The sequence below is a fragment of the Pararge aegeria genome, chromosome 27 (genome assembly GCF_905163445.1).
Source record: "Pararge aegeria chromosome 27, ilParAegt1.1, whole genome shotgun sequence".
Taxonomy (NCBI): Eukaryota; Metazoa; Arthropoda; class Insecta; order Lepidoptera; family Nymphalidae; genus Pararge; species Pararge aegeria.
The window spans coordinates 3,549,212-3,575,080 of NC_053206.1; the positions used below are offsets into that span (position 1 = coordinate 3,549,212).

Sequence of the window (25,869 nt, forward strand, 5' to 3'; positions counted from 1 at the left end):
TCGCCATCTAGCTACGCTTACTTTGGGGCTAGATGGCGATGTGTGTATTGTCGTAGTATATTTATTTATTTATTTACTAGCTGTTGCCCGCGACTTCGTCCGGTTTTGTTTTTCGAAAGACATGTGACGACAAGACACAATTTAGCGGATCATCCGTTGTGGCGTTAAAGTGAAACAAACATGCATCCATCCATCCATCCATCCATACATCCATTCTCACAAACTTTCGTGCGCATGCATTCGTTGTCCCATATGCCTTGCGACATGCTGTTATCAGTGAAGAGTTATGCCCTTTACATCCGAGATTATTAATCAGATCTTCCTTAAAATTACAGAATACACTTTCAAATAAAAAAAGAATAATTAAAATCGGTAAAAATTTAACGGCGCTATGAAGTAAAATTGATAAAAACTTCCATCCCATTTCCCGAAGGAAACTTATTGTTTATCGGAATAAAAGTAGCCTATATGTTGACCCGGAATGTCAGCTAACCACTATACTAAATTGTATCTAAATCCGTTCAGTAGTGTTTACGTGATGCCCGGACAGACAAAAATAAATAAAAATCTTTTTTGGACTCAGCATCGATTATAAAGCGTCCCCCGGTCAAAATTTTCAAAATATTATTATTATTATTATTATTTAACTCTTTATTTGTACACCACAATGAAATTAGGAAAAAAAAACAATAGAAATACAAAGACAAAAGTAGAATACAAAAGGCGGCCTTATCGCTTAGTAGCGATCTCTGCCAGGCAACCTTTGGATTAGGACAAGATGAGAGAGAGCGGATAGGTGGTGTAAAATTATTATAAACGTACATTCAAATAGCTAAATACAAATACATAAACAAAATTGCACAAATAAGAAAAATATAATAAATAAATATAAAATAATAAACTAATATATACTCAATCATACATAAATACTTAAAATATATTAAATGTACAGAAATCATCCGGTTACAGTTTTATTATAAGTATAGATATGAAAAGATTTTTATTTTTTTTATTTTAATAAATAATAATTGATGCACCAAGCATACAGGCCACCTGATGGTAACTGGAAGCCAATCGCCCGTTTAACAGATCAAGGAATACGTCCTGCAACCTGCCGCCCTGTGTCAATCAACCTAAGACTTTAACCGTTAAGCCCATATTTATTTATTTATTTATTTATTCGTAATCAACAGCGTTACAATAAAAATATATTTATAAATACTTTTACTTAAATCTAAGGCCACAAAGATTACATAAACATAGCATTTAGAAATAGTCTCGGATTTAACATAAAAATAATTAAGTTTTTAATTATAAATATTTAAAAAAGTTAATAACATAAAAGTGTGAACACAAGACGTAAAGAAACAAAGAAAGCTATTAAGACTAATGTAATAATAAAGTAATAAAAATGTATTCGTCGCAGCAATTGAGAAAGCACATATTTGTGTGTGCGTGCGTGCTTGCATGCGTGCGTGTATGCGTGCGTGTCTGTCTGCTGGCAGCCATTTATTTTCTTGAGCGAGCTCCGTCAAAAAAAGCTCCACTGCTGATTTTACGCAGTGACACTCACCGAGACACAACAGGGATTCCCCCGCGAGTGCAGCCCGCTGAAGGCAAACGGATCGCAACCGACACCCGGCCGGCCGTATGGATCTCGCTAGCACGGTCGCGTGACTCGCCTCCAGCGGACTCTCGGATATCTCTATCTCGGATAGCTCTGCACTCTGAAACAATGTATTGTTTAGTATAAATTTCAATATATGTGTAATATGTTATATGTTAATTGTAATATCATCTACCAAATGGAATCTTTGAGATGTCTCTCAATAAGTTCAAAGTTTATATAAAACGTAAGCTTACAGAAAAATCCTATTATAATATTAAGGATTATTTAAACTATAAAAAAGCTTGGGTGTGAATTGCTCTAGCTATATAGCTTAATATAAATTTACTGGAAGATGGTGATAACAAAAAAATAAATTTACCCGGCTAAGTTTGTTGTGTGCTCTTCTTAGACCAGGGCGCGTTTAGAACCCTCGTAGCTTTAGATTTAAGTTGGCGAACGAAGTTATCACCATCCCGTTACAATTATGTAAACAAATATGTATGAACGCTTCAGAAGTGCCTGTGATAGGCCTACATGAATAAAGAAATTTTGAATTTGAATTTGAATTTATATAAGCACTTTTGAAACGTCAAGTATGTCTGTGTCTAGTGACTCTACCACCGGTACGGAAGGCAGATTCTACCGAGAAGAAGCCGGCAAGAAACTCAGCAGTTACTCTTTTCCAATATCAACAATTTGCATTTTCTCATTTTAAAAGTAATTTTTCTATCTTGTGAGAGATGAAAGCGGAGCCGGATGCTTCCAAACAACCTTGTCATTGAGAAATTCATTAATTGAATAGTGTGGTGTGGAGTATACGGATTGAAGAAATTATAAATTACATCATACAGATTCTCCTGCTGTTCGCGGAGTATAGCAAATTAAGCTTAATTTTCATAATATATCATGGATTTCCGCAAAGTGACGCCTGCTTCTATCCATTAAGAATTTTTGAATTAGAATTCGGAATACCATTTTGATCATCCTCGAAGCGGCCTGCCATCCCCTGATGCCGAACTGTCGCGGTCCAATAAGACACAGCACGCTCGTGCTCTCGTAGTACTCCACCATGTCAAACAGCGCCTCCTAGAAATCAAGAGATTTTTAATTAATGACAAGAAAACTCTTAACTGCAAACCCAAAGATAAATAAATAAATACTCTACAACAATGGCCGAGTGGCGCAGTGGGCAGCGACCCTGCTTTCTGAGTCCAAGGTCGTGGGTTCGATTCCCACAACTGGAAAATGTTTGTGTGATGAACATGAATGTTTTTCAGTGTCTGGGTGTTTATCTGTGTATTATAAGTATTTATGTGTATTTCATTCATAAAAAAAAAAATATTCATCAGCTATCTCAGTACCCATAACACAAGCTACGCTTACTTTGGGGCCAGATGGCGATGTGTGTATTGTCGTAGTGTATTTATTTATTTAACAATACACACATCGCCATCTAGCCCCAAAGTAAGCGTAGCTTGTGTTATGGGAACTACCTGATGAATATTTTGATGACTAATATTCGTAAATACAGATAAACGCCCAGACACTGAAAAACAGAGGCAGGGTCCTAGTACGCAAATCGGCCATTAAGTAATATTAATATTTGTAAGGATAAGGACACAAACTATAACCCAGACACTGAAAAACATTCATGTTCATCACACAAAGATTTTGCAGTTGTGGGAATCGAACCCACGGCCATTGACCCAGAAAGCGGGGTCGCTGTCCACGGCGCCAATCGGCCGTCAAATATACAAGAAGAAGAAGATACTTTTTATTGCACGTATAACATACAGGTAAAGAATCAGTAAGGAGTATACAGTAAAGAATGTAGACATGCAAAGGTAGCCTTATTGCTGCAAGCAATCTCTTACAGGCAACCTTTGTAGATAGGACTTACAGCACGAGACCGGGATAGTGCCAAGAGTGTTGTTATATATACATAAAAACCAAACTGTATAGATACAAATACATACATAATTTAAATGAATATACGTAATATATATAAGTCAACGATGAAAATGCTTGGGTGTAAATTATTACTCTAACCAGGTTGCTTCTTTAATAGTTTTAAATGACAATGTGAGATGGTGATAACAAGAAAAAAATAACAACCGGCTAAGTTTGTTGTGTGCTTCTTCTTAGACCAGGGCGCCTTCGGAACCCTCGTAGCTTTAGTTTAAGTTGACGAATTTAGTTATCGCCACCAACTCACTTCTATGTCATATTCTACATGTAATGTACGCAACAAAAGTGCCATCTATGTGCCTATTTCAATAAAGAAATATTTACTTTGACTTTAACTATTATTTTATAATTTAACTTTGACGGCCTAGTGGCGCAGTGCGCAGCGACCCTGCTTTCTGAGTCCAAGGTCGTGGGTTCGATTCCCACAACTGGAAAATGTTTGGGTGTAAATTATTACTCTAACCAGGTTGCTTCTTTAATAGTTTTAAATGACAATGTGAGATGGTGATAACAAGAAAAAAATAACAACCGGCTAAGTTTGTTGTGTGCTTCTTCTTAGACCAGGGCGCCTTCGGAACCCTCGTAGCTTTAGTTTAAGTTGACGAATTTAGTTATCGCCACCAACTCACTTCTATGTCATATTCTACATGTAATGTACGCAACAAAAGTGCCATCTATGTGCCTATTTCAATAAAGAAATATTTACTTTGACTTTAACTATTATTTTATAATTTAACTTTGACGGCCTAGTGGCGCAGTGCGCAGCGACCCTGCTTTCTGAGTCCAAGGTCGTGGGTTCGATTCCCACAACTGGAAAATGTTTGGGTGTAAATTATTACTCTAACCAGGTTGCTTCTTTAATAGTTTTAAATGACAATGTGAGATGGTGATAACAAGAAAAAAATAACAACCGGCTAAGTTTGTTGTGTGCTTCTTCTTAGACCAGGGCGCCTTCGGAACCCTCGTAGCTTTAGTTTAAGTTGACGAATTTAGTTATCGCCACCAACTCACTTCTATGTCATATTCTACATGTAATGTACGCAACAAAAGTGCCATCTATGTGCCTATTTCAATAAAGAAATATTTACTTTGACTTTGACTATTATTTTATAATTTAACTTTGACGGCCTAGTGGCGCAGTGCGCAGCGACCCTGCTTTCTGAGTCCAAGGTCGTGGGTTCGATTCCCACAACTGGAAAATGTTTGTGTGATGAACATGAATGTTTTTCAGTGTCTGGGTGTTTATCTGTGTATTATAAGTATTTATGAGTATTTCATTCATAAAAAAAAAAATATTCATCAGCTATCTTAGTACCCATAGGGCCATAACACAAGCTACGCTTACTTTGGGGCCAGATGGCGTTGTGTGTATTGTCGTAGTATATTTATTTATTTAATTACATTTTAATACATAATTTACATACTTTTATAGTGAGTTGGTGGCGATATATATAGATATACAGTCTTGCAGTTTTCGTTTTTTATTAATTGCAATTAAACTACACTGAATTAATTAATCATTCGCATTCAGTGACCTACAATCGTCGATAAGAATTTAAAAAAAAAAAATTTAACTCAAATAATGGATTTTTTTTTTACAAGTTAGAGTGTTTTCCGGTTTCACACATGACGGACAGGAAAATTTTTTGACCTATTTTGGTGTTTTTTTCCAATTCTAAAGCAGTAAATCAATTTTTTAAAAGTATGGAATTAATCTCCATTAAATTATCTCGACAATAGTATGCAAAATATCTTGATTCCGTGAACTAACAAGGCTATAATAATAAAAAAAATTTCGATCGTAAAGCACTCTCTGATGCTTCGCATCATGAGTCGTGCAAAAGGTGCAAGGTGCAAGGTTTTGGGTAGACGAACAAATTCACAGTCGAGCTAGATCCACTCACCGCTCCGTTGTCATCGATGCCAGCATGGTCGATCTCCAATCTCCGGAACTGCACCTTCCGGAGCAAGGCCTCGAGGGCGTCCGTCGGCGCGCTGCCGAGCAGCGAGCAGTCCGACAGGCAGAGCCGGGGCGCCCGGGTGCAACCGCCGATTGTATTCTCCGGTAGCTCCTGGAATTGTATCATCTCATGTAAACACGGCACTGGTCTCTTCCAACAGTGAGAAGGGTTGAGGCCGTAGTCTAACACGCTGGCCCCGTACGGATTCTTTTTTTCGGATTATGTGTCGCTGATTAAACTTTTTTTTTTCTTTGTTATCGGGGGTGAAATCTTCAGAGATACCCGATCTCACACACACACTCACACACACACACACGCGCACTGACATGCACACCCAAACATTTTTTTTTTTTTTTTGGTTTTTTTAAATTATTTAATTTCTAATTTAATTTTGTCTGATAATCCAAGATAAAGCTTTTTTACGGAAGGGCGGGATATCCTGGCACAGGTATAATACTTACTTAAAAGGATGTCCTAAGTGATCAATGTTTTGTAAAACCTTCGGGTTATGTGGGATTTTTACCCACTAAAACCCCCTCGGTGGCCATCCTCGGCACATATTTGGGAGGCTCCGGGAACTCCTAAGAACGCACAGGTGCCGCCCTCGTACCTCATTTGCCTCGCTATGGGCTACGGCAAGCCGCTGTCCCAACCGGGTCGTGTAAGTTGATGACAAACGCTGATTAAACTTAATGAATTAACAGCGTAACGCGATTTTCGAACGGTGCGGGGGACTTACCGATCTGAGACGTGGTGGCTAACTATGCGCCTCATAAGAAGGCTCAGAGTCACTCAGCGAGCGATGGAAAGATCTATGTTAGGAGTATCACTACGTGATCACATCAGAAATGAGATCCTAGAGTTACCTACATAGCTCAACGACACGCGATGCTGAAGTGGCAAACGGCGGGGCACATAGCTCGGAACCGATGGACTTTGGAGTCCCAAGGTGTTGGAATGGCGACCCCGCACCGGTAAGCGCAGCGTTGGTCGACCCCCAAACAGGTGGACAGCCGACATCAAACGAGTCGCGGGGAGCCGCTCGATACAAGCGGCCGAGAATCGTGGAGTTTGTAACGCCATAAAAAACCATATATGACTTATAAAAAATTGAGGAAGCTCTCAATTCGACTGTATGTTTTTTTTTTTTGAGCGCGATTACTCCGCCAATTACCTATGAATATATGATATTGATGAATATATGTTTTTTTTGTTAGATAGGTATGTTATAGTACCATTTCAATTTGGTGAAGATCTATTCGAGGGATCTTGTAAAGAATCGATTAATATAAAATCCAATATCGCCGCCACCGGAAAGTAGTAATTTGCCGCGAAAAGCAGGAGAATCTGCATGGTGTAATTTATAATTTCTTCAATCCTTGTACTCCACACCAAACAGATCTTCGGCAATGTACCCTCTACGCACATTTTTCGCGGAGTAGGTATAGCAAAATAAGCTTCACTTTCATAATATCCTATATTTGAATTACATTTAATTATTATTTTATTTTCTGTCGGGAGTTTTTAATTTTTAGTTATTTTTTATGATCAACTCGACGACTCCTAAGAATCATTATTATAAATTGCAAATTTCACCGTTGCATACTGAAATGGAATCGTGATGAGGTCTCCCTTATTGCTACGGGCCCCGCGCGAAAGGGGGCCCCACGTATTTAATACCACTCATCTCTGCCTACGCGTAATTTTTTGAGTGAAGAAGATAGAAGAAGAAGAAACACTTTATTTATTGCACGTATAACATACAGGAAAAGAAACGGTAAGGAGTATACAGTACACAATGTAGACATGCAAAGGCGGCCTTATTGCTGCAAGCAATCTCTTACAGGCAACTTTTGTAGATAGGACTTAAAGCAAGAGAACGGGATAATGCCGAGAGTGTCTAACGATGTTATGTTGATTTTTTTTCTTTTCCTACTGAGACACCCGGTATCCGACTATTTCCTTGGCGTTAATAAATTAAATAATTTCTTACGGTAAACGCACAAAATGTACATCGCTTGTATAAGCTGTTGCGTGCACTGGGTTTCTTACCAGGGTATGCATACAGCAGGAAAATAGCATAAATGGCAAAAATCCTCCTCCTACCACAGCTAATATACCAATTTTAGGGTAAGCAGTGCATTTGTGCATGTATGAAGTGCACACCACTGTGTATAAGCGTGTAGAATTTCAGTCGGCCTGATCTAGCTCACGCGCACGCACACTTACATCGCTTTTAGTAATTTACTACACTATTAATTACCGACAAAACTGTAACCTTATAGATGGAAATTATACGTATTGAGTATTGAATAGTATTTTTACCACTTTATACTTAAAAACCCATAGCCAAACAAGGGCTCTCTTAAAAAATTTCGGTGGATCGCCGTGCTCGAAGTCTCATCGGTGACCTATCCAATAAAAAAACTTCAGAGTTTGGAACATCGTCGCAAGGTTGCCTGCCTTTCGGTGTTCTATCCCTACTTATATTATAAATGTCAATGTAAGTTTGTTTGTTACGCTTTCACGCAACTAAACTACTTAAACTACTCAACCGATCCTCATGAAACTTTGTACACATATTCTTGGAAGTGTGAGAAGTAGTATAGGATACTTTTTATCCCGAGATTAAGCTCGGTTCCTTTGGGAGAGGGGATGAAAGTGTTTGACGATTTTACACCATAACTTCGACAAATTTTAATTATTTTTGTACTATAGAGGTTATAAGGCTAAGCGATACCGAATACTTTAATTTTTTTAGAACTACAACTAAATTAAATGCCACATCAAAAACAAAATCAAACGCAGACGAAGTCGCGGGCAACAGCTAGTAGGATATATTTCGGAGAGTGCTCAAGAAATATTTGATCTAGTTCCCCCCTCGCCTTTTTACCATCGAACAGCGAGGCACCGTAAGGATCTGCATCCCTACGTGGTCAATATACCGCGGACGAGTACGAAGCGCTTCGCATCTTCGTTTCTGATCTGCACCGCTAGGATCTGGAATGCCCTTCCAGCTTCCATTTTCCCCAGTGCCTACAATATGAGTACCTTAAAATCAAGAGTGAATAGGCATCTTCTAGGCAAGCGCGCTCCACCTTAGGCTGCACCATCGCTTACAATCAGGTGTGATTGCAGTCAAGCGCTCGTCTATAAACATTAAATAAAAAAAATTAAAAAAGTAAAGAATTAAAAACGCGCTTGCTTAATCGGGCACTGCCCTTACCCGTATCTGCTGCAGCACCGACTCGATGGCCGGCGTACCGTGGCACCGACACGCCTCGAGGTATTCCGCGGCCAGCTGAGCACGCGTCGTCGACGGCACTGCAAAAAGACAGACGTCATGTTAACAACCTCTCACTCTCGAACGTGCTAGGAAATCTTTATTGTACACACAAATCTATATATATAAAAGAGAAAGTGTGTGGGTATGTTCCGTATAGGCTCCGAAACGGCTGGACCGATTTCAATGAAACTTTCAGGAAATCTCCGGATTAAAGTAAAGTTTGGTGACGATCGGAGCACTCCTATTTTTGAACTGTCAAACTGTCAAATACAGTTTATATTTACTACTAGCTGTTGCCCGCGACTTCGTCTGCGTTTGATTTTGTTTTTGATGTGGCATTAAATTTTGTTGTAGATCTAATAAAAATTAAAGTATTCAGTATCGCTAAGCCGTAAATGAGTCCTCTATCTCCAACCACAGTTTGGGCAAAATAAAACACATACCATAACCTATATAGTAAAAAATAATTATTTAAATCGGTTATAATTTGCCGGAGTTATGGTGTAAAATCGTCAAACATTTTCATCGCCTCTCCCAAAGGAACCGAGCTGAATGTCGGGATAAAAAGTATCCTGTATCACTTCTAACACTTCCAAGAATGTGTGTACAAAGTTTCTTGAGGATCGGTTAAGTAGTTCTTGCGTGAAAGCGTAACAAACAAACTTACATTGACATTTATAATATTAGTAGGGATAGTAGGGATGATGATTTTCTATTGTTGGGTGTACATGGGTGTAGATAATGCTCTTCACCCGCTCGAGAAGAGAATAGAAGAGAATGAATACGGAGAGAAATAAATGATTTAATATATTATGAGACTTAAATTAAAAATTTAATGATGTAAATTTATTGTTTAAATAAAATAAAGCAAAATGTAGCGGCGAAGCGGGCTGGGTACGCTAGTAATATATATATATTTTTTTATATACTACGACAACGCACACTTCGCCATCTAACCCTATTTTTCAGTGTTTATCTGTACATTATAAGTATCTATGTGTATTATATTCATAAAAAATATATATTCATCAGCTAGCTTGGTATCCATAACACAAGCTACGCTTACTTTGGGGCTAGATGGCGGTGTGTGTATTGCCGTAGTATATTTATTTATTTATGAGTAATCGATTAACGATGAAAAAAATCTCCATTACGAGTTATAAAAAACTTAAGGATAGGCTTTGTAAGAGTTATAAAAAGCCTACCCTTAAGTTATTATATCTTTGTTTTTTTTTTTTTTTTCATAAAAATTATATCTAATTGTGCGCGAGTGCTCTGATAGTTGATAAAGCTGTGTGAGAAGATACATTTTGCCTTTCCTCGGAGAGATAATTGTCTCCTGCCCATGCCTAGCCGTGCTTATGTCTCAGGGAGAAGCCACACGGTGCTGTGCGGCGCCGCACCGCAAACATTTTGCCGCAACACTGTACACAAGTGTACACGGCGCGGCAATACGGCACCGTTGCGGCGCCGTAGTATGCTGAGCAGGGAACTAGCGAAGTGCGAGTGATGTCGCGGCGCTGGAGAAACACTCCCCTCCTCCCCTCGCGTCTCGCTCAATCGAAGTGCGGTGTGCCTGCGGTGCGGCGCCGGAACGCACCGTCTCGCATATCATTGATTTTTATATGCAGAACGCCGCAGCGACATCGCTCCGGCGCCGCGCCGCGTCCGCACCGCACCGTGCGGCTTCTCCCTCAGTCGTTATCACGACAAAAAAAAAGTCCGCCAACGTGTAAATCTAACCATCATAATTAATCACAAGATAAATACAATATTTTAGCGATTCTCCGTTACCGTAATCATGCCATTTGCCACTGTGGAAAACGTATTGCAGAGAGAAAGAACTATTTGCAATGTATTATTTCCATGCATTATTCAGCCGAGTTTTACTTCTGACCTTTCCACACTTTGTGAGAACCGTGATGTCACTGTGACCCAATAAAAGTCCCAGCTCAGCCATAAGCACGCTTTCAGACTACAAAGAAAAGAAATACAATGCGCATATCACTACTAATCCCTACTTAATATTATAAATGTGAATGTAAGTTTGTTTGTTACGCTATCACGCAAAAACTGCTAAACCGATCCTCATGAAACTTTGTACACATATTCTTGGAAGTGTTAGAAGTAATATAGGATACTTTTTATCCCGACATTAAGCTCGGTTCCTTTGGGAGAGGGGATGAAAGTGTTTGACGATTTTACACCATAACTCCGACAAATTATAACCGTTTTAAATAATTATTCTTGTACTATAGAGGTATATATGTTTAATTTTGCCCAAACTTTGTGTAGATCTGATGAATGTGGTTGGAGATAGAGGACAGAACTCCTCAGCGGACAGCAGCAAACACCTCATTTAAGGCTTAGCGATACTGAATACTTAAATTTTTTTTAGAACTAAAACTAAATTGAATGCCACATCAAAAAACAAAATCAAACGCAAACGAAGTCGCGGGCAAAAGTTAGTAATACTATAAATTTTATTATGAAAATTATGTTTAATTTTCTATACTCCGCGAACGGCAGGAGAATCTGTATGGTGTAATTTATAATTACTTCAATCCGTATACCCCACACGCGGACAGCAGCAAACCCCTCATTTAAGGCATAGCGATACTGAATACTTGAAGAACAAAATCAAACGCAGACGAAGTCGCGGGCAACAGCTAGTTATGTTATAAATCATTGTAGTACAGCTTCTTGTGTCATCTGGTCCGGCGAAGTAGGTACGAACGTGATGCTTATTGCGCCTAGCTTGTTCTGCAAAGCAGCATTCCGGTCTGAATGGCTTGAATGCTGGTGTAACAGGCACAAGAGGCTTAACACCTGCATCATCAGATGATACATCAGCTTGGACCATCGATTCTTAGGCTGCCAGTCCACCGGAGCGGAGCGAGGCAGCGGAGCCGAGAAACGGACTAATGCGGAGCGCAGTTGCGTACTGTGTCTGGTTCACTTAAGAGCAGCGGAGATTTTGTGCAATCCTATTGGTTAATATTTCTCAGTTTCTCGGCCTCCCTTTTGGGGCGACCGAGTTCGATTCCCGGCACGCAACTCTAACATTTCAGAGTTATGTGCGTTTCTAATTTTCGCATTGAAATATAACTTGCTTTAAACTTGAACAGGTGGCCTGCTTAGTGGGCCGGTTATGGCTTGATAATACGTTGCGGACTACGGCCTTAACCCATCTCGTCCTGAGATACGTTAAGGCCTACGCACGCACTGTAGTGGGCGCAGTGGGCAGCGACCCTGCTTCTTGAGTCCAAGGCCGTGGGCTTTATTCCCACAACTGGACAATGTTTGTTTGATGAACATTCATAAAATTATTCATCAGTTGTCTTAGTACCCATAAAACAAGCTACGCTTACTTTGGGGCTCGATGGCGATGTGTGTATTGTCGTAGTATATTTATTTATAGACGTTATGCTACGAGATCGGACCACGTGGCAGTTCCAAAACAAATCCAGTGTTTTTCCACCCGACACCGGTCAACGGCCGTGTTCAACATCGCAGTTTAACCAACTTCAGACAGACGGGTTGGCGACGCTCCAACGGCTTCTGTCATACTGGATTTAAACGGATTTGTGTAAATACTGAGAAAAAAATGGCCGATTATCGTTATCAGTCCTTATAGCCCTGTCGCAAAAAAAAATCGGGTGTATACTAAATCTTGGCTCTGTCTTTGCTGTGTGAAAAACCGAGTGTATAATCAATATTAATATTAATATTATGATAACGACAAAGACCGGGGGTATCTGTGCATCGTTCGAGTCATCGTGTAGGACTGGAGTGCCTCGATAATGCAGTCGTATTTATTTCGAAATACCCACCAACTCAATGTCATGTACATTGGTTGTTAATCAAATATAATTAAATTGTTTTTTCAAAACTATTAATTGATCAAATAATAATTCATAGCATAATAAAATCTAATCAATTTAATAAAATATCTTGCCAATATGAATCTATAGTCTCGATAATGCAGTCGTATTTATTTCGAAATACCCACCAACTCAATGTCATGTACATTGGTTGTTAATCAAATATAATTAAATTGTTTCTTCAAAACTATTAATTGATCAAATAATAATTCATAGCATAATAAAATCTAATCAATTTAATAAAATATCTTGCCAATATGAATCTATAAATAATAACAAAAAATAAAATCATTTTATTTCAGGTCCCATATAAATTCAAATTCAAATTCATTTATTTCAAGTAGGCCTACTTTATAAGCACTTTTGAAACGTCAAGTATGCATGTTTGTGTGACTCTACCACCGGTTCGGAAAGCAGATTCTACCGAGAAGAGCCGGCAAGAAACTCAGTAGTTGCTCTTTTCCAACATCAACATTTACAATCATTTTGCTATCTTGCGGGAGATGAGAGCGAGGCTGGCTGCTTCCATTCTACCTTGTCATTGAGGAATTCATGAAATGTATATAAAAAATTGAGAGGTTAAAATAAAATAAATATAAAAAAAAATAAAGAAAAAAAAAACAGTAATGAAGTAAAATCTAGAATTAAAATTAGACTAAATTAAAATCCAACTATTTTATATTATTCCATGTTTGGAATCTTGTGCACTTTTTGCCAATGTTTAAAAAATACGCTGTCAGGGGATGCCTGAGCGACGACTCTAAGGAATTTTCGACGGTTTCCCAGAAACTCGCAATTCTTTTACGAAGCACAGCGTAGAAGTCGGGGACTCCAGCATCGGCAAACATGCCCGACGCACTGCAATACCTCGCCTTTTTTAACAAAACGCGTAGCGCATCGTTGTCGTCGTTGGTTAACAAAAGTTTTAATTATATACCCATTTTATAATATTATAAATAAATAAATATACTACGACAATACACACATCGCCACCTAGCCCCAAAGTAAGCATAGCTTGTGTTATGGGTACTAAGATGACTGATGAATATTTTTATGAATTATATATACATAAATACTTAGAAAATACATATAAACACCCAGACACTGAAAAACACTTATTGCTCATCACACAAGCATTTTCCAGTTGTGGGAATCGAACCCACGGCCTTGGACTCAGAAAACAGGGTCGCTGCCCACTGCGCCAGTCGGCCGTCAGATTAGAATATTACTGTTACAGTAAGTTAATAATGGGTATTTTAATCATTTAGTGCATTTTTTGTATGTATTATCAATAGTTTTATCAGCGCACGTCCAGTGATAAATTTTATAGGCAAAGTTTCGCAACCTTTGTTTACATTATTGCAATTTTCTTATAAATATTAACCTATGTTATTTCGTGATAGTTAAGCTTTCTTTTGGCAAAGAAATGGTTAAAATCGGCCTAGAACTTTCGGAGCCTATTCAAAAAAAAAACAGCGTTATTGATACCCTCCTCCTTTAAAAGGAAGTTGGTTAAAAAAAGCCCACGCTGTACACCTAGGCTTAAAAAATTACTACTACTTATCTATGTAATTGAGTATTATGTAAGTTTATAATAGCATAAAAATATATCATATATATATCTATTATAGTATATATAAATTTATATCGGTATTTGTGTAGTTAACAGGTAAATGTAGTATGTATGTTCATGTAAGTTTATTTTTTTTGTAACATACTTTGCTTGCTGCACTTTCCACTTTTTTATCGGCTTCGTACGCTCAGGTTGCCTTTAAAAGATCACTTTTAGTGATAAGGCAAAGTTTGCCTTTGCACCCTAGCACTAAGTACTATTACTGTTTTCTTTGTATTTTTCCTATTGTGTTGTGGTGCAATAAAGTTTTTCTATTCCATTTTATTCTAGGCGGTCGTTTCGCGGAGTATAGCAAATTAAGCTTGATTTTCATAATACACGCGGTAGGCCTCAAAGACCGAATCTCGGTTTTAGTCGCCCGATGACACGCCTATTATGTCACAGCTGGCTTTGACACATGACTTTGAAGCTATGTTTATTTTCATGCACGTTTCTAGGAAACGAGGTGGGCGCATTAGTCATACGTAATTTTGGACGCTGAACAAAGGTGTTGTGGCTCTTCGAGACATACTGGCAATTTTCGCTTCGCCTAGAAATTGATAGATTAAAACAAACTAGCGTTTCTATACTTGAAATATTTTAAAATTAAAAATAAAAACTTGAAAATCAATAAATGATAGCACCATCAACGAAATCATCCGACGACCTCTTGCTACCGCTCACGTACCAGCTGTATTAGAACCTTTTGGTCTGGCGCGGAGCGATGGCAAGAGACCTGATTGGTTGACGCTCATTCGTTGGAGGTAGTGACGTGCACTTCATACATGCGCAAAAGCAGTGCATACACAAATTATTTTACATAAGTCGTATTGTAGGGAACTTTTTGCCGTTTCATGCAATTTTCCTACTGTATGCATACCCTGGTAAGAAATCCAGTGCACGCCACTGCTTGGAGGCTGGGAAGGTTACTTGTGTCGATACCCTAGCTGCATCAAACATCCAGGCCACCTCGTCAATGGTGGGTGCGGCTGCTACCAGTGCCGAGCAGGCCAATAGGCGTAAATATGAAAACCTAGATAGCAGTTTCATTTTTGTGCCTTTTGGAGTAGAGGTTTTGGGACCTTGGGGTCCGGAGGCACGAGCTCTTTTCAAAGAATCAAAAAGGGTTATCTAGTCTACCGGTGATCCTAGAGTTACCTTGGCCAAAGAATTAGTTTGGGCATCCAAAGGGGCAATGCTGCCAGCATTCTAGGAACTTGTGCTTCGCTGCCGTGGTTTCAAACACGTTTTAGATTTTATTTAGTTTACATAGTTTATTGTAGGTTATGTTTATAAGTAGGTTGTTTTTAGGGTATGTTTAGTAGTAGTAAGTTTATATGTTTGTGTAGGTTATATTTATAAAACAAATGCGAAAGTGATCCTACTATTATATGTGGAAATAAGAGTAATTACATAAATGATAGAAATAATAGTATAGATATAGACTCATACATGGATTGAATATATATGTAATGATGTATATTTAAATGTACATACGTACAGCATGACACCGCAACATAAAACAAATTACATCATCGCCCCACAGCTGGCTTAATCACACTATAATTAGTTGGAACTGGCGACCCGCCTTCTAGTTAAAACGTTGATGATTTATATAACTATCATACAGTATGTTAGATATCTAATGGCCGATTTCACTAACGACCAACAAGGTCACGGCTCTTTAACGACTCATCACAGGAGATTCCTAGGCATACATTTACCTTTCACCAATCGATTTTCACTGGGCAACCCATGAAGCCTAACTTGGCCGTGTTTCTTGCCACAAGGTGTCGCATTTTGTATCATATTTTTCAATTTTCTTAAAAAACCGAATTTTATATTTCTGTCATCTGTCAAGTCTCAGTTTACACCTTAAACGTTACTCACCGCCAAATCGGTGTCGTTACTTTAAGACGTTTTTAGCGCCTAAGGAAGATAGTCATCATCCAGGAGTTGGTGAAACGTTTAGCGCAACACCCAAGCAACTTTTGATGTTTGTTTGTATGTGTTCACGTCGAATTAACGGCGGGTTCTCTGGCGACTTTAGCTTCAACAAGTTTAAACTTTTCGCTAGGTTTCGCTTTTCGGAGGTATTAGAAATAACGTAGTATACTTAGAAAAAAATACGTAAAATAAAAAAATGTTTGTGAAAAACATCTCAAAATCTCGTATACGACAATAGGTGTAGACTAAGTAGCAGTACGCTGCCTCCCAAAATTACGCGGGCGAAGCCGCAGGGCACATGGAGTTCATTATAATTTCTTTATATCAGGCTAGAATCAAAACAATTGACCGTCATCCTGGTATACCCAAAAAAGAAGGAATTTTCTAAATTTTTTATAAATTTAAAATGCATATACAAATTTTCGTAACCGACAGGATTTGAACCTGCGACTCTCAGGCCGCGGCCTGAGCGCTTTGACCACATTCAGCTACGGCTCTCCAACTGCCGATGCCGAAATTAGTATAATATCCATTTATCAGTCTTACAGTGACTCTCTCTCACTTTACTATTTACCTATATAACGTATAAAATTTTCATAGTTAATTTCGTAGTATCGTTCTAAAATTAAAATTTTTGTGATCTCCCACATAGGGTAGGTAATTTACGATTAAAAATAATAGATCGTCGCCGTCCGATCTTTTCAAACCTCTGACGTCACGACACACTCGCGCAAACGCCTGGCGGCCATTGCGAACATAAATTCGCCACCGCACTCGCGTTTTGTATTGAACAAGCACATATACTTTTTAGGTCCTAGCTTTAGGTACCGAGTACTCCGAAATGAGGTTGAAGGTATTTTAAACTATTAGTAACTAGCTGTCGCCCGCGACATCGTCCGCTATAGCTAGTTCATTTATATATAAACAAGAAAAACACATACATCTCCGCCAAATTTCACGCAGACCGCGCGTCTATTGATACAGGAATAGTGGCGGGCGGTGTACGTAGTTTTTTTTTTAAATTTTATTTTACCATAAGTTAGCACTTGATTGGTCACCAGCACGGCTAGCATGGGCAGTAGACAATTATCTCTCCAGGGAAAGGATAAAAATTTATCTTCTCCCACAGCTTTATCAACTCTCAGAGCACTGGCGCACAAGTGGAAATAATTTATATTGTGCTATAATAAAAGGGGTAAACTTCGCTTATTCCATACTAGCGTACCCAGCCCGCTTCGCCGAGCTAGATTTTGCTTTATTTTATTGAAACAATAAACTCATAATATATTAAATCATTTATTTCTCTCCGTATTCATTCTCTTCTATTCTCTTCTCGAGCGGGTGAAGGTCATTATCTACACCCATGTACACCCAACAATAGAATATCATCATAGTAAATAAAAGCTGTATATTTTGACAGTTTGACAGTTCAAAAATAGGAGTGCTCCGATCGTCACCAAACATTACAGGATTACTCGCCAGGTCAATCCGGAGATTCCCTGAAAGTTTCATTGAAATCGGTCCAGCCGTTTCGGAGCCTATACGGAACATACCCACACACTTTCTCTTTTATATAAATATAGATGTCCGTGCTTCAGCAGGTGGATACGTTAATTATATCCCCTGTCATGGGAAATAATCGGGGGATATAATTTCTGTCTACTGGTGATAATTGATGATGCATGCATAAGATGATAGCGGCATAACCTGTTAGGGGTATGTCTGTCTGTGTAACAAACCGATACCCCTTAGTGGCTTTGTGGGTAAGGTGGTAAGCCACGGCCGAAGCCTCCCAGCAGACCAGACCTACGATCCCACTAACCTCACGGTTATAGCAGTTATCACCATCACTAACATTAGTGTAACATGTTAAATGTATGAACGCTTCATAATTGCCTGTTATAAGGTCTTTATGAATAAAACATTTTTTGAATTTTGAATAAGTGTACTTAAAATCTTTGGTACATACTGACAGATTAATTTATCGAAAACTTATGAAGGTACTCGGTGTACATACGTAAGTAGCTGTCGTTCATTCATTAAAATGTTATATTTAGACAAAGCTAGGCTGTAGGGTTGCCCCGTATTTTCAGACAGTTTTTCAGCTTACGATCTAATATATATGCAATATACTAGGCTACATAAAATAAGTAATTCATAAAATAATTCATTTAAAGGGAATTGTATACAATTCTACAATAAACTACCAGATATCTTGGAGATGTGTCTGAAAAAGTTCAAAGTTTATATTAAAAGTAAGCTTATAGAAAAGTCATATTATAGTATTATGGACTTCGTCAACAATAAAAATGATTGTGTGCAAATTATTGCTCTAACCAGGTAGCTTCTTTAATAGTTTTAAATGACAATATGGGATGGTGATAATAAAAAAATAACAACCGGCTAAGCTTGTTGTGGGCCTCTTCTTAGACCGGAGTTGAGTTAGTTATCGCCATCAACACACTTCTATGTCATATTTTACATGTAATGTACCGCATCAAAAGTGCCATATATGTGCCTATTCGAATAAAGTAATATTTGACTAAAATTCCCGTGAATAATGTTCGGTGACACACTCCTGCGACACGGCTAGACAGATTTTTTTGCTTAGTCGGTAAGTTTGAGAATCGGTCGTAATAAATTAAGAGAGTAATCCACCGCTCAAATTTAATTATTATTTTTTGGATTACAATTTTTTTAGGATTCAGTATTCGAAAATATTTTTTTAAAACCCAAAACAAGCTCAGACAAAGTTGCGGGCAACAGCTAGTCTAATATACATAAAATACTCGTGTCATAGTGTTTGGACACTCCTCTGTAACGGCTTGACCGATTCTTATGATTCTTTTTGCATAATCGGTCTGTAAAAAATCGGTAAGTCTGAGAATCTGTCTGTGCGAAGATAAGTAATAAGACTTAGGTATAGAAAAATAAGGTAAGGACAGATACTCCGCGAAAAGCAGGAGATTCTTTATGGTGTAATTTATAATTTCTTCAATCCTTATACTCCACACCAAACAGATCTTTGGCGCTGTACCCTCTACGCACGTTTCGCTCCGAAACCGGAGCATCCTCAGGAGATGTTGACTTTAGGAGTGTTTTCAAAAACTGTTCGATCTAGTACCCCCCTCGCCTTTTTACCATCGAACCGCGAGGTAACGTAAGGATCTGCATCCCTACGTGGTCGGTATACCGCGGACGCGTACGAAGCGCTTCGAATCTTCGTTTCTTCCCGCACCGCTAGGTTCTGGAATGCCGTTTCAGCTTCCAATTTCCCCAGTACCTACATTATGAATAACTTCAAATCAAGAGTGAATAGGCATCTTCTAGGCAAGCGCGCTCCACGTTAGGCTGCTTTATATCATCAGGTGTAATTGCAGTCAAGCGCTCGTCTATACACATTTTAAAAAAATGAGGTAGGATGGATGGAGCAGCGAGCAACAGAAGGAAATTTCGACACAACAGAACAAGCGACGTTATTAAGTGCGGAAACTGCCCAGAGAGAGAAGAAAAAAAAGAAGAAGAAAAAGAAGATACTTTAATACAAAATTTCATAAGGACTCAGACCTCGGTCTTAAAACAATTACCACTATCATTCAATCAGTGTAAGGGGAAGGCAAAACAATAAGGGATTTGTTTCACTTTTATTTTAATTATTAATAAATCATATGTATATTTTATTCTACATTGCGATTGTACTTATTTAATACTATAACTGTAAGCCCGGCTGTGGGTATACTGTTTTAAATGCTTTTCTAGGCTTTGTCCACTCATTCCATTCTAGTCCTTACGACGTAGCGTTGCGGGCACGAGCTACATTGTGCAGCCAGCGTGGCCGAGTTACCCAGCGGACAACGAGGTGATACTTTATTTATCATTATTCTTATTAATATTCTTTCTTTAAATAATTTTACTACCTACTCGAACGTTGACGTTTCAAAAGTGCTTATATCATCAGGCCTACTTTTGACGGCCGACTGGCGCATTGGTCAGCGACCTTGCTTTCTGAGTCCTAGGCCGTGGGTTCGATTCCCACAACTGGAAAATTTTCGTGTGATGAACATGATTGTTTTTCAGTGCTGGGTTTATCTGTATATTATATGTATTTATGTGTATTATATTCATAAAAATATTCATTAGCTATCTCGGTACCCATAACACAAGCTACGCTTACTTTGGGGCTAGGTAACGATGTGTGTATTGCCGTAGAAAACAAACAAAACTTTGAAATCAAATTTGAACTTAAAATAGGATATCGCAGGTGACAACCCTAACGTTCCGTTATAGGTATTTTCCAATGTTTGTCTTCGACAAGTTGGCGGTAAACCGAAATAGCGACCTCACAATATCGCAATATCGAACGAGCTTCTGCGGAATAGGAAAGTTTCACGGCGACTGTTGGCAACTGGCTAAGGGAATATGACTGAGAGCGGGCAGCAGCGTGTTCTGTGCTACTACTACCATATACTGCGATCGCGATATTATTAGGTCAACTTGAAATAAATGAATTTTGAATTTTGAGCCATGGGCCATTTTGAGCCATTTTGAGCCATGGGCCCGTCTGCCCAGCGTGCTGGTTACAGGCCGACGGTTATATTGCGACAGACCTACACGCTGTTATAGGCTTTGGATGATGATCAGTAGCGTGAACTGGGTTTCTTACCAGCAGTGCCGTGCACAGAGGTTTTGACAAGGGTATGCATGAAGAAGGAAGATGGTATAAAATGGAAAAAATCTTTTTATAAATTTAAAATGCATATAAAAATTTTCGGAACCTGCGACTCTCGGGCAATCGCGGCCTGAGCGCTTTCACCAATTAAGCTACGGCTCTCCTACCGTCGATACCGAAATTAGTATATGCCTTTCACATCAGTCTTATAGCGACTGTAGCGTCATCTAGTAAGAAACGTTGCAGTTTCTATCTACTTTTTCAAAGGTCCATATTACAATGAGACACTTTTGAAACAAGAGATGACACAAAAAGCAAGCGTAGGTAAAAACACTTATAAAAATTAAAAAATATGGAAAAAAAAATATTTGTGAGGTATACAAAAATTTTAGGGTAGGCAGTGCTTTTCTGCAGTTTGAAGTGCACGCCACTGCTTACCAGGGTCTGTGAAATGCCCTTAACAATTATTCATTGTAAAGTCAACATCTCCTGAGGATGCTCCGGTTTCGGAGCGAAACGTGCGTAGAGGGTATATTGCCGAGGATCTGTTTTATGTGGAGTATACGGATTGAAGTAATTATAAATTACACCACACAGATTCTCCTGCTGTTCGCGGAGTATAGCAAATTAAGCTTAATTTTCATAATCCATAAAATGCCAATAAAACTCCTCCTGTACCAAATATATAAATTTTAAGGTAGGCAGTGCTTTTGTGCGTGTATGAAGTGCACGCCACTGATGATGATCTTTTTTCCGCGGCTTTGTTCTTATGTTCGGCTTTTGTACAAAGGAGAATGACCAGTACAGATATGAATCTTGGACCACTTCCAAATATTTTGGTATCTAGATAAATGTTATCATAAAATAAACCTTTATTATTCTTTTTTTTTCGTGAAGCAGCGCCAGCCCATTGGGTACTATTACAACTTTACTTTGGAGCGAGTTCGAATCCCAGCACGCCTTTAACTTTTCTTAGTTATGTGCGTTTTAAGCAAGTAAAATATCACTTGCTTCGACGGTGAAGGAATACATCGTGAGGAAACCCACATACGTGAGAGTTCTCCATAATGCTCTAAAAGGCGTGTAAACTCCACCTATCCGCCCTGGGCCAGCGTGGTGGACTACAGCCCCGACCCCCTTCTCATTGTGGAAGGAGACCCATGGGCTGGGACCCATGATATGATAATGTAATGTACAAATAAGCGGTGACAGCTCAGTAGTAAGGGCTCCGGCTTCCCTTCCGGGGCGACAGAGTTCGATACACGGCACGCACTAACTAACTTTTCGGAGTTATGGGCGTTTTTAATTTAAGCAATGAAATATGACTTGCTTTAACGGTGAAGGATAACATCGTTAGGACACCTGCACGACTGTGAGTTCTCTTCTCTTAGGCGCGTGAAGTCCTCCAATCTGCAGTGAGCGAGCGTGGTGGACCTAGCCCCTTCTCATTGTGGGGGGGGGGAGTCTTTAAGCTTACGTTTTATAAAAACTTTGAACTCATTGAGAGACATCTCAAAGTAAAATCTCAAAAAAATATATATAATTACCCGACACGAATGTCCTCTGAAACCTAACCTATTTTTGGCATTAAACAGGATCTTAAAGTGACTTGAAACAATGAAAAAAAATGTGCATTCCGCTATAATGGGAAGGAATTTAGTTTTTGCTAACACTTCATTGACGCAATTAAAGCGTAAATAATGTAATATGAGCTATATATGTTATACCATAGATGACTTACGCAGCAAATATATGTAACCTCGGGGTCTGTAACAAACAGTGCATATTCTATGCTCTATTTAAAATATACAACGTGTAACGGAATTACGAAATACTGTTGATAAATACATAAGTATACTTCATATTGAATCACCATGTAAAAATATTAAATCAAAAGAAGCATTTTTTTTTTCCATCCAAACCAATTCAAAAAATTCTTTTGTAAGTGTTCACTTACGACAACCCTTTTGAAGATGAACGACCGAAACGTGCATCCTATTAAAGTGACAGGAGTTACTTGATTTTAATTTTGAATGTGACTCTAGGGCTATATCTTAAATGAGGGGTTTGCTGCTGTCCGCTGAGGAGTTCTGTCTCCAACCGCAGTTTGGGCCAAATTAAACACACATTATAATCTCTACAGTACAAAAATAATTAATAAAATCGGTTATAATTTGTCGGAGTTATGGTGTAAAATCGTCAAACACTTTAATTCCCTCCCAAAGGAACCGAGCTTAATGTCGGGATAAAAAGTATCCTATATCACTTCTAACGCTGCCAAAAATATGTGTACAAAGTTTCATGAGGATCGGTTAAGTAGTTTTTGCGTTGAAAGCGTAACAAACTAACTTGCATTGACATTTATATTATTGGTAGGAAAGTAGGGATGCACAAGACCGGATCGAACCCGCGACCGGAAACTCGTAAACTTAAAACGATAACTCTCGCTCGCAGTAGTAACCCAAGATAACCAAAAGCTGTGTATTGGTGAAGGATTAATTATGATTGGTGCAGTAGATTACAAACAAACAAACAATCAAATCTTTCCTCTCAAAATATTAGTATAGATAAAGAATATCAATATTATTTAGGAAACTGCACTGCAAATATTTGATTACATAAATTATACACTCATTAGAAATTAATCTCACGTGGTAAAATATGTTATCGTGGCAAAATTTGAAACGTTGCCAATTCTCCGAATGGATATAATATCAGCTTCAAACTCCTACATACAGGTGGAATGATAATCACACCATCGGAGCAAACTTAAACATAAATCATAGTTAATTGTCAGTACAATTCCATGGTTTTGGACGTACAAAACTGGAATAGAAATTCTATTCATAGTGCATACAACTTTACTATCCATATAAAATTCAAGTACTCAGAAGTTTTGATAAATTTAAAGATTTTAAAATAATGACAGTGTATAGTCAGTACATATTTGAAAATTTAATGTACGTTCATAAAAACATTTCTAAATTTAAGAAAAAATGTGACTGCAATAATTTAAACATTAGAAGTAAGAATAAACTTACAGTGCAATATACTAGGTTACATAAAATTCATAATTCGTTTAAAGGAGTTGCATACAATTCTACAATAAACTACCAATTGACATCTTGGAGATGTCTCTCAAAAAGTTCAAAGTTTGTATTAAACGTAAGCTTATAGAAAAGTCCTATTATATATAGTATAAAGGACTACGTAAACGATAAAAAAGCTTGGGTGTAAATTATTGCTCTATACAGGTTGCTCTTCTAATAATTTAAAATGACATTGTGAGATGGTGATAATAAAAATAAAATAAAAAACACCCGGCTAAGTTTGTTGTGGGCTTCTTCTTAGACCGGGACGCGTTTGGAACCCTCCTAGCTTTAGTTTTAAGTTTACGAATATAGTTATCGCCATCATCTCACTACCGTGTAATTCTTATGTACGCATCAAAAGTGCCACCTGTGGGCCTACTTGAATAAAAATATTTTTGACTTTGACTTTGACCTTATGCTTTTTGGCTCTCTGTTTGTAGTGACCAAGAAAAGGCCACCAAGATTCTCAGCAGTTGCAGTTGCTCTTTTCCAACATGCATACTTTACATTTTGGTGAGTGATGATGCAGCCTAATATGAAGCGCGCATGCCTAGAAGATGCATAAACGAAGAAGTATAAACTCATTTACAAACTCCTTAAAACATTACTTGCTAGAGAAAGCTTATTATAAAATAAATGACTTCCTAAATGAGAATATTTAATATTGACAATAATAAGTCCGCCTCTCAATCTGGTTACAGCACCCTCACAGGGTTCCATTTCAAATGTAAACATTAGATTGACATTCTTTTTGAAAAATATTATAATTATGTTACCTATATGACATTTTAATGGACTTGTAATTGAATAAATAAATAAATGCCTATTCACTCTTGATTTGAAGGTACCCAAATTATAGGTATCGGGGAAGACGGAAGTTGGGAGGGCATTCCAGGCCTTTGCGGTGCGGATCAGAAAGGAAGAAGCAAAACGCTTCGTACTTGTTGATGGTATTTCAACAACGTAACGGTGCAGATTCTTTCGGTACCTCGCAGTCCGATGGTAGAAAGGAGATAGTTTAATCAAATCGAATAGCTGTTTAAACTGATTAGAAGATTTTTTCATTTTAAGCAAACTCTGCTTCATGCATATACATAGTATAGTAATAATACTGTACATGGCACCTGCATATCACCGGTTAAAACTTTTGATCAGTAAATCAAACTTTAATATGCTCTTCTACACAACCGCAGACCCGACGCGTTTTTACTCTGAATTCGCTTAGCTTCAGGTTGTAACATTATTTTAAAAAAGCCTATAACCTAAGCCAAGAATTGGGCTAACAAATAAAAAAAAGTTTTTCAAATCTGCCTGATATTTCCCACTGTTAGTGCATGTAAACAGACAAACAATCTAGCCTATAATAATGGTATAGATGGGTAAATTGCTGTATTTTGCAACAAAATGTTTATACTTATATTATGCACAATATGTAAACTTCATTTTGCATGTACAGCAGAATGCGGACAGTTAATAACAATAAAAATAAGAACACTATAAAATGCTTAGTAAAGATTACCGTATGCTTAATTATACAAACAAAAACAAACATACCTACAATGTAATGTTGATTATGTTTTCCCAAGAAAGCTATTTGCTGCATCGTTAGCTTAATAGCATTTTCAACAATATACAAGGTCTTGGATTTGATTCTTGGTTACTATTATCATTTATTTATTTATAAGATAATAAAGATTCTTATTACCATTACTTTCAAAATATTCAAAAAAAAACGATTCCTTTACTAAAGGGGATCGAAAAATACATCTATCTATATAAAAGAGAAACTGTGTGGGTATGTTCCTTATAGGCTCCGAAACGGCTGGACCGATTTCAATGAA

General features: G+C 38.0%; 1 protein-coding gene across 1 annotated transcript in view; it reads right to left on the reverse strand.

Annotated features, from left to right (window-relative positions):
• LOC120635596 overlaps positions 1-25,869 on the reverse strand; it is a 46,739-nt gene that overhangs the window by 17,523 nt on the left and 3,347 nt on the right. The window contains exons 2-5 of the mRNA XM_039906606.1: positions 8,765-8,862; positions 5,482-5,649; positions 2,582-2,695; positions 1,574-1,727 (exon numbers count right to left, since the gene is read on the reverse strand). Of these exons, the coding sequence (XP_039762540.1) occupies positions 1,574-1,727; positions 2,582-2,695; positions 5,482-5,649; positions 8,765-8,862 (534 nt within the window). The remainder of the gene's footprint in view (positions 1-1,573; positions 1,728-2,581; positions 2,696-5,481; positions 5,650-8,764; positions 8,863-25,869) is intronic.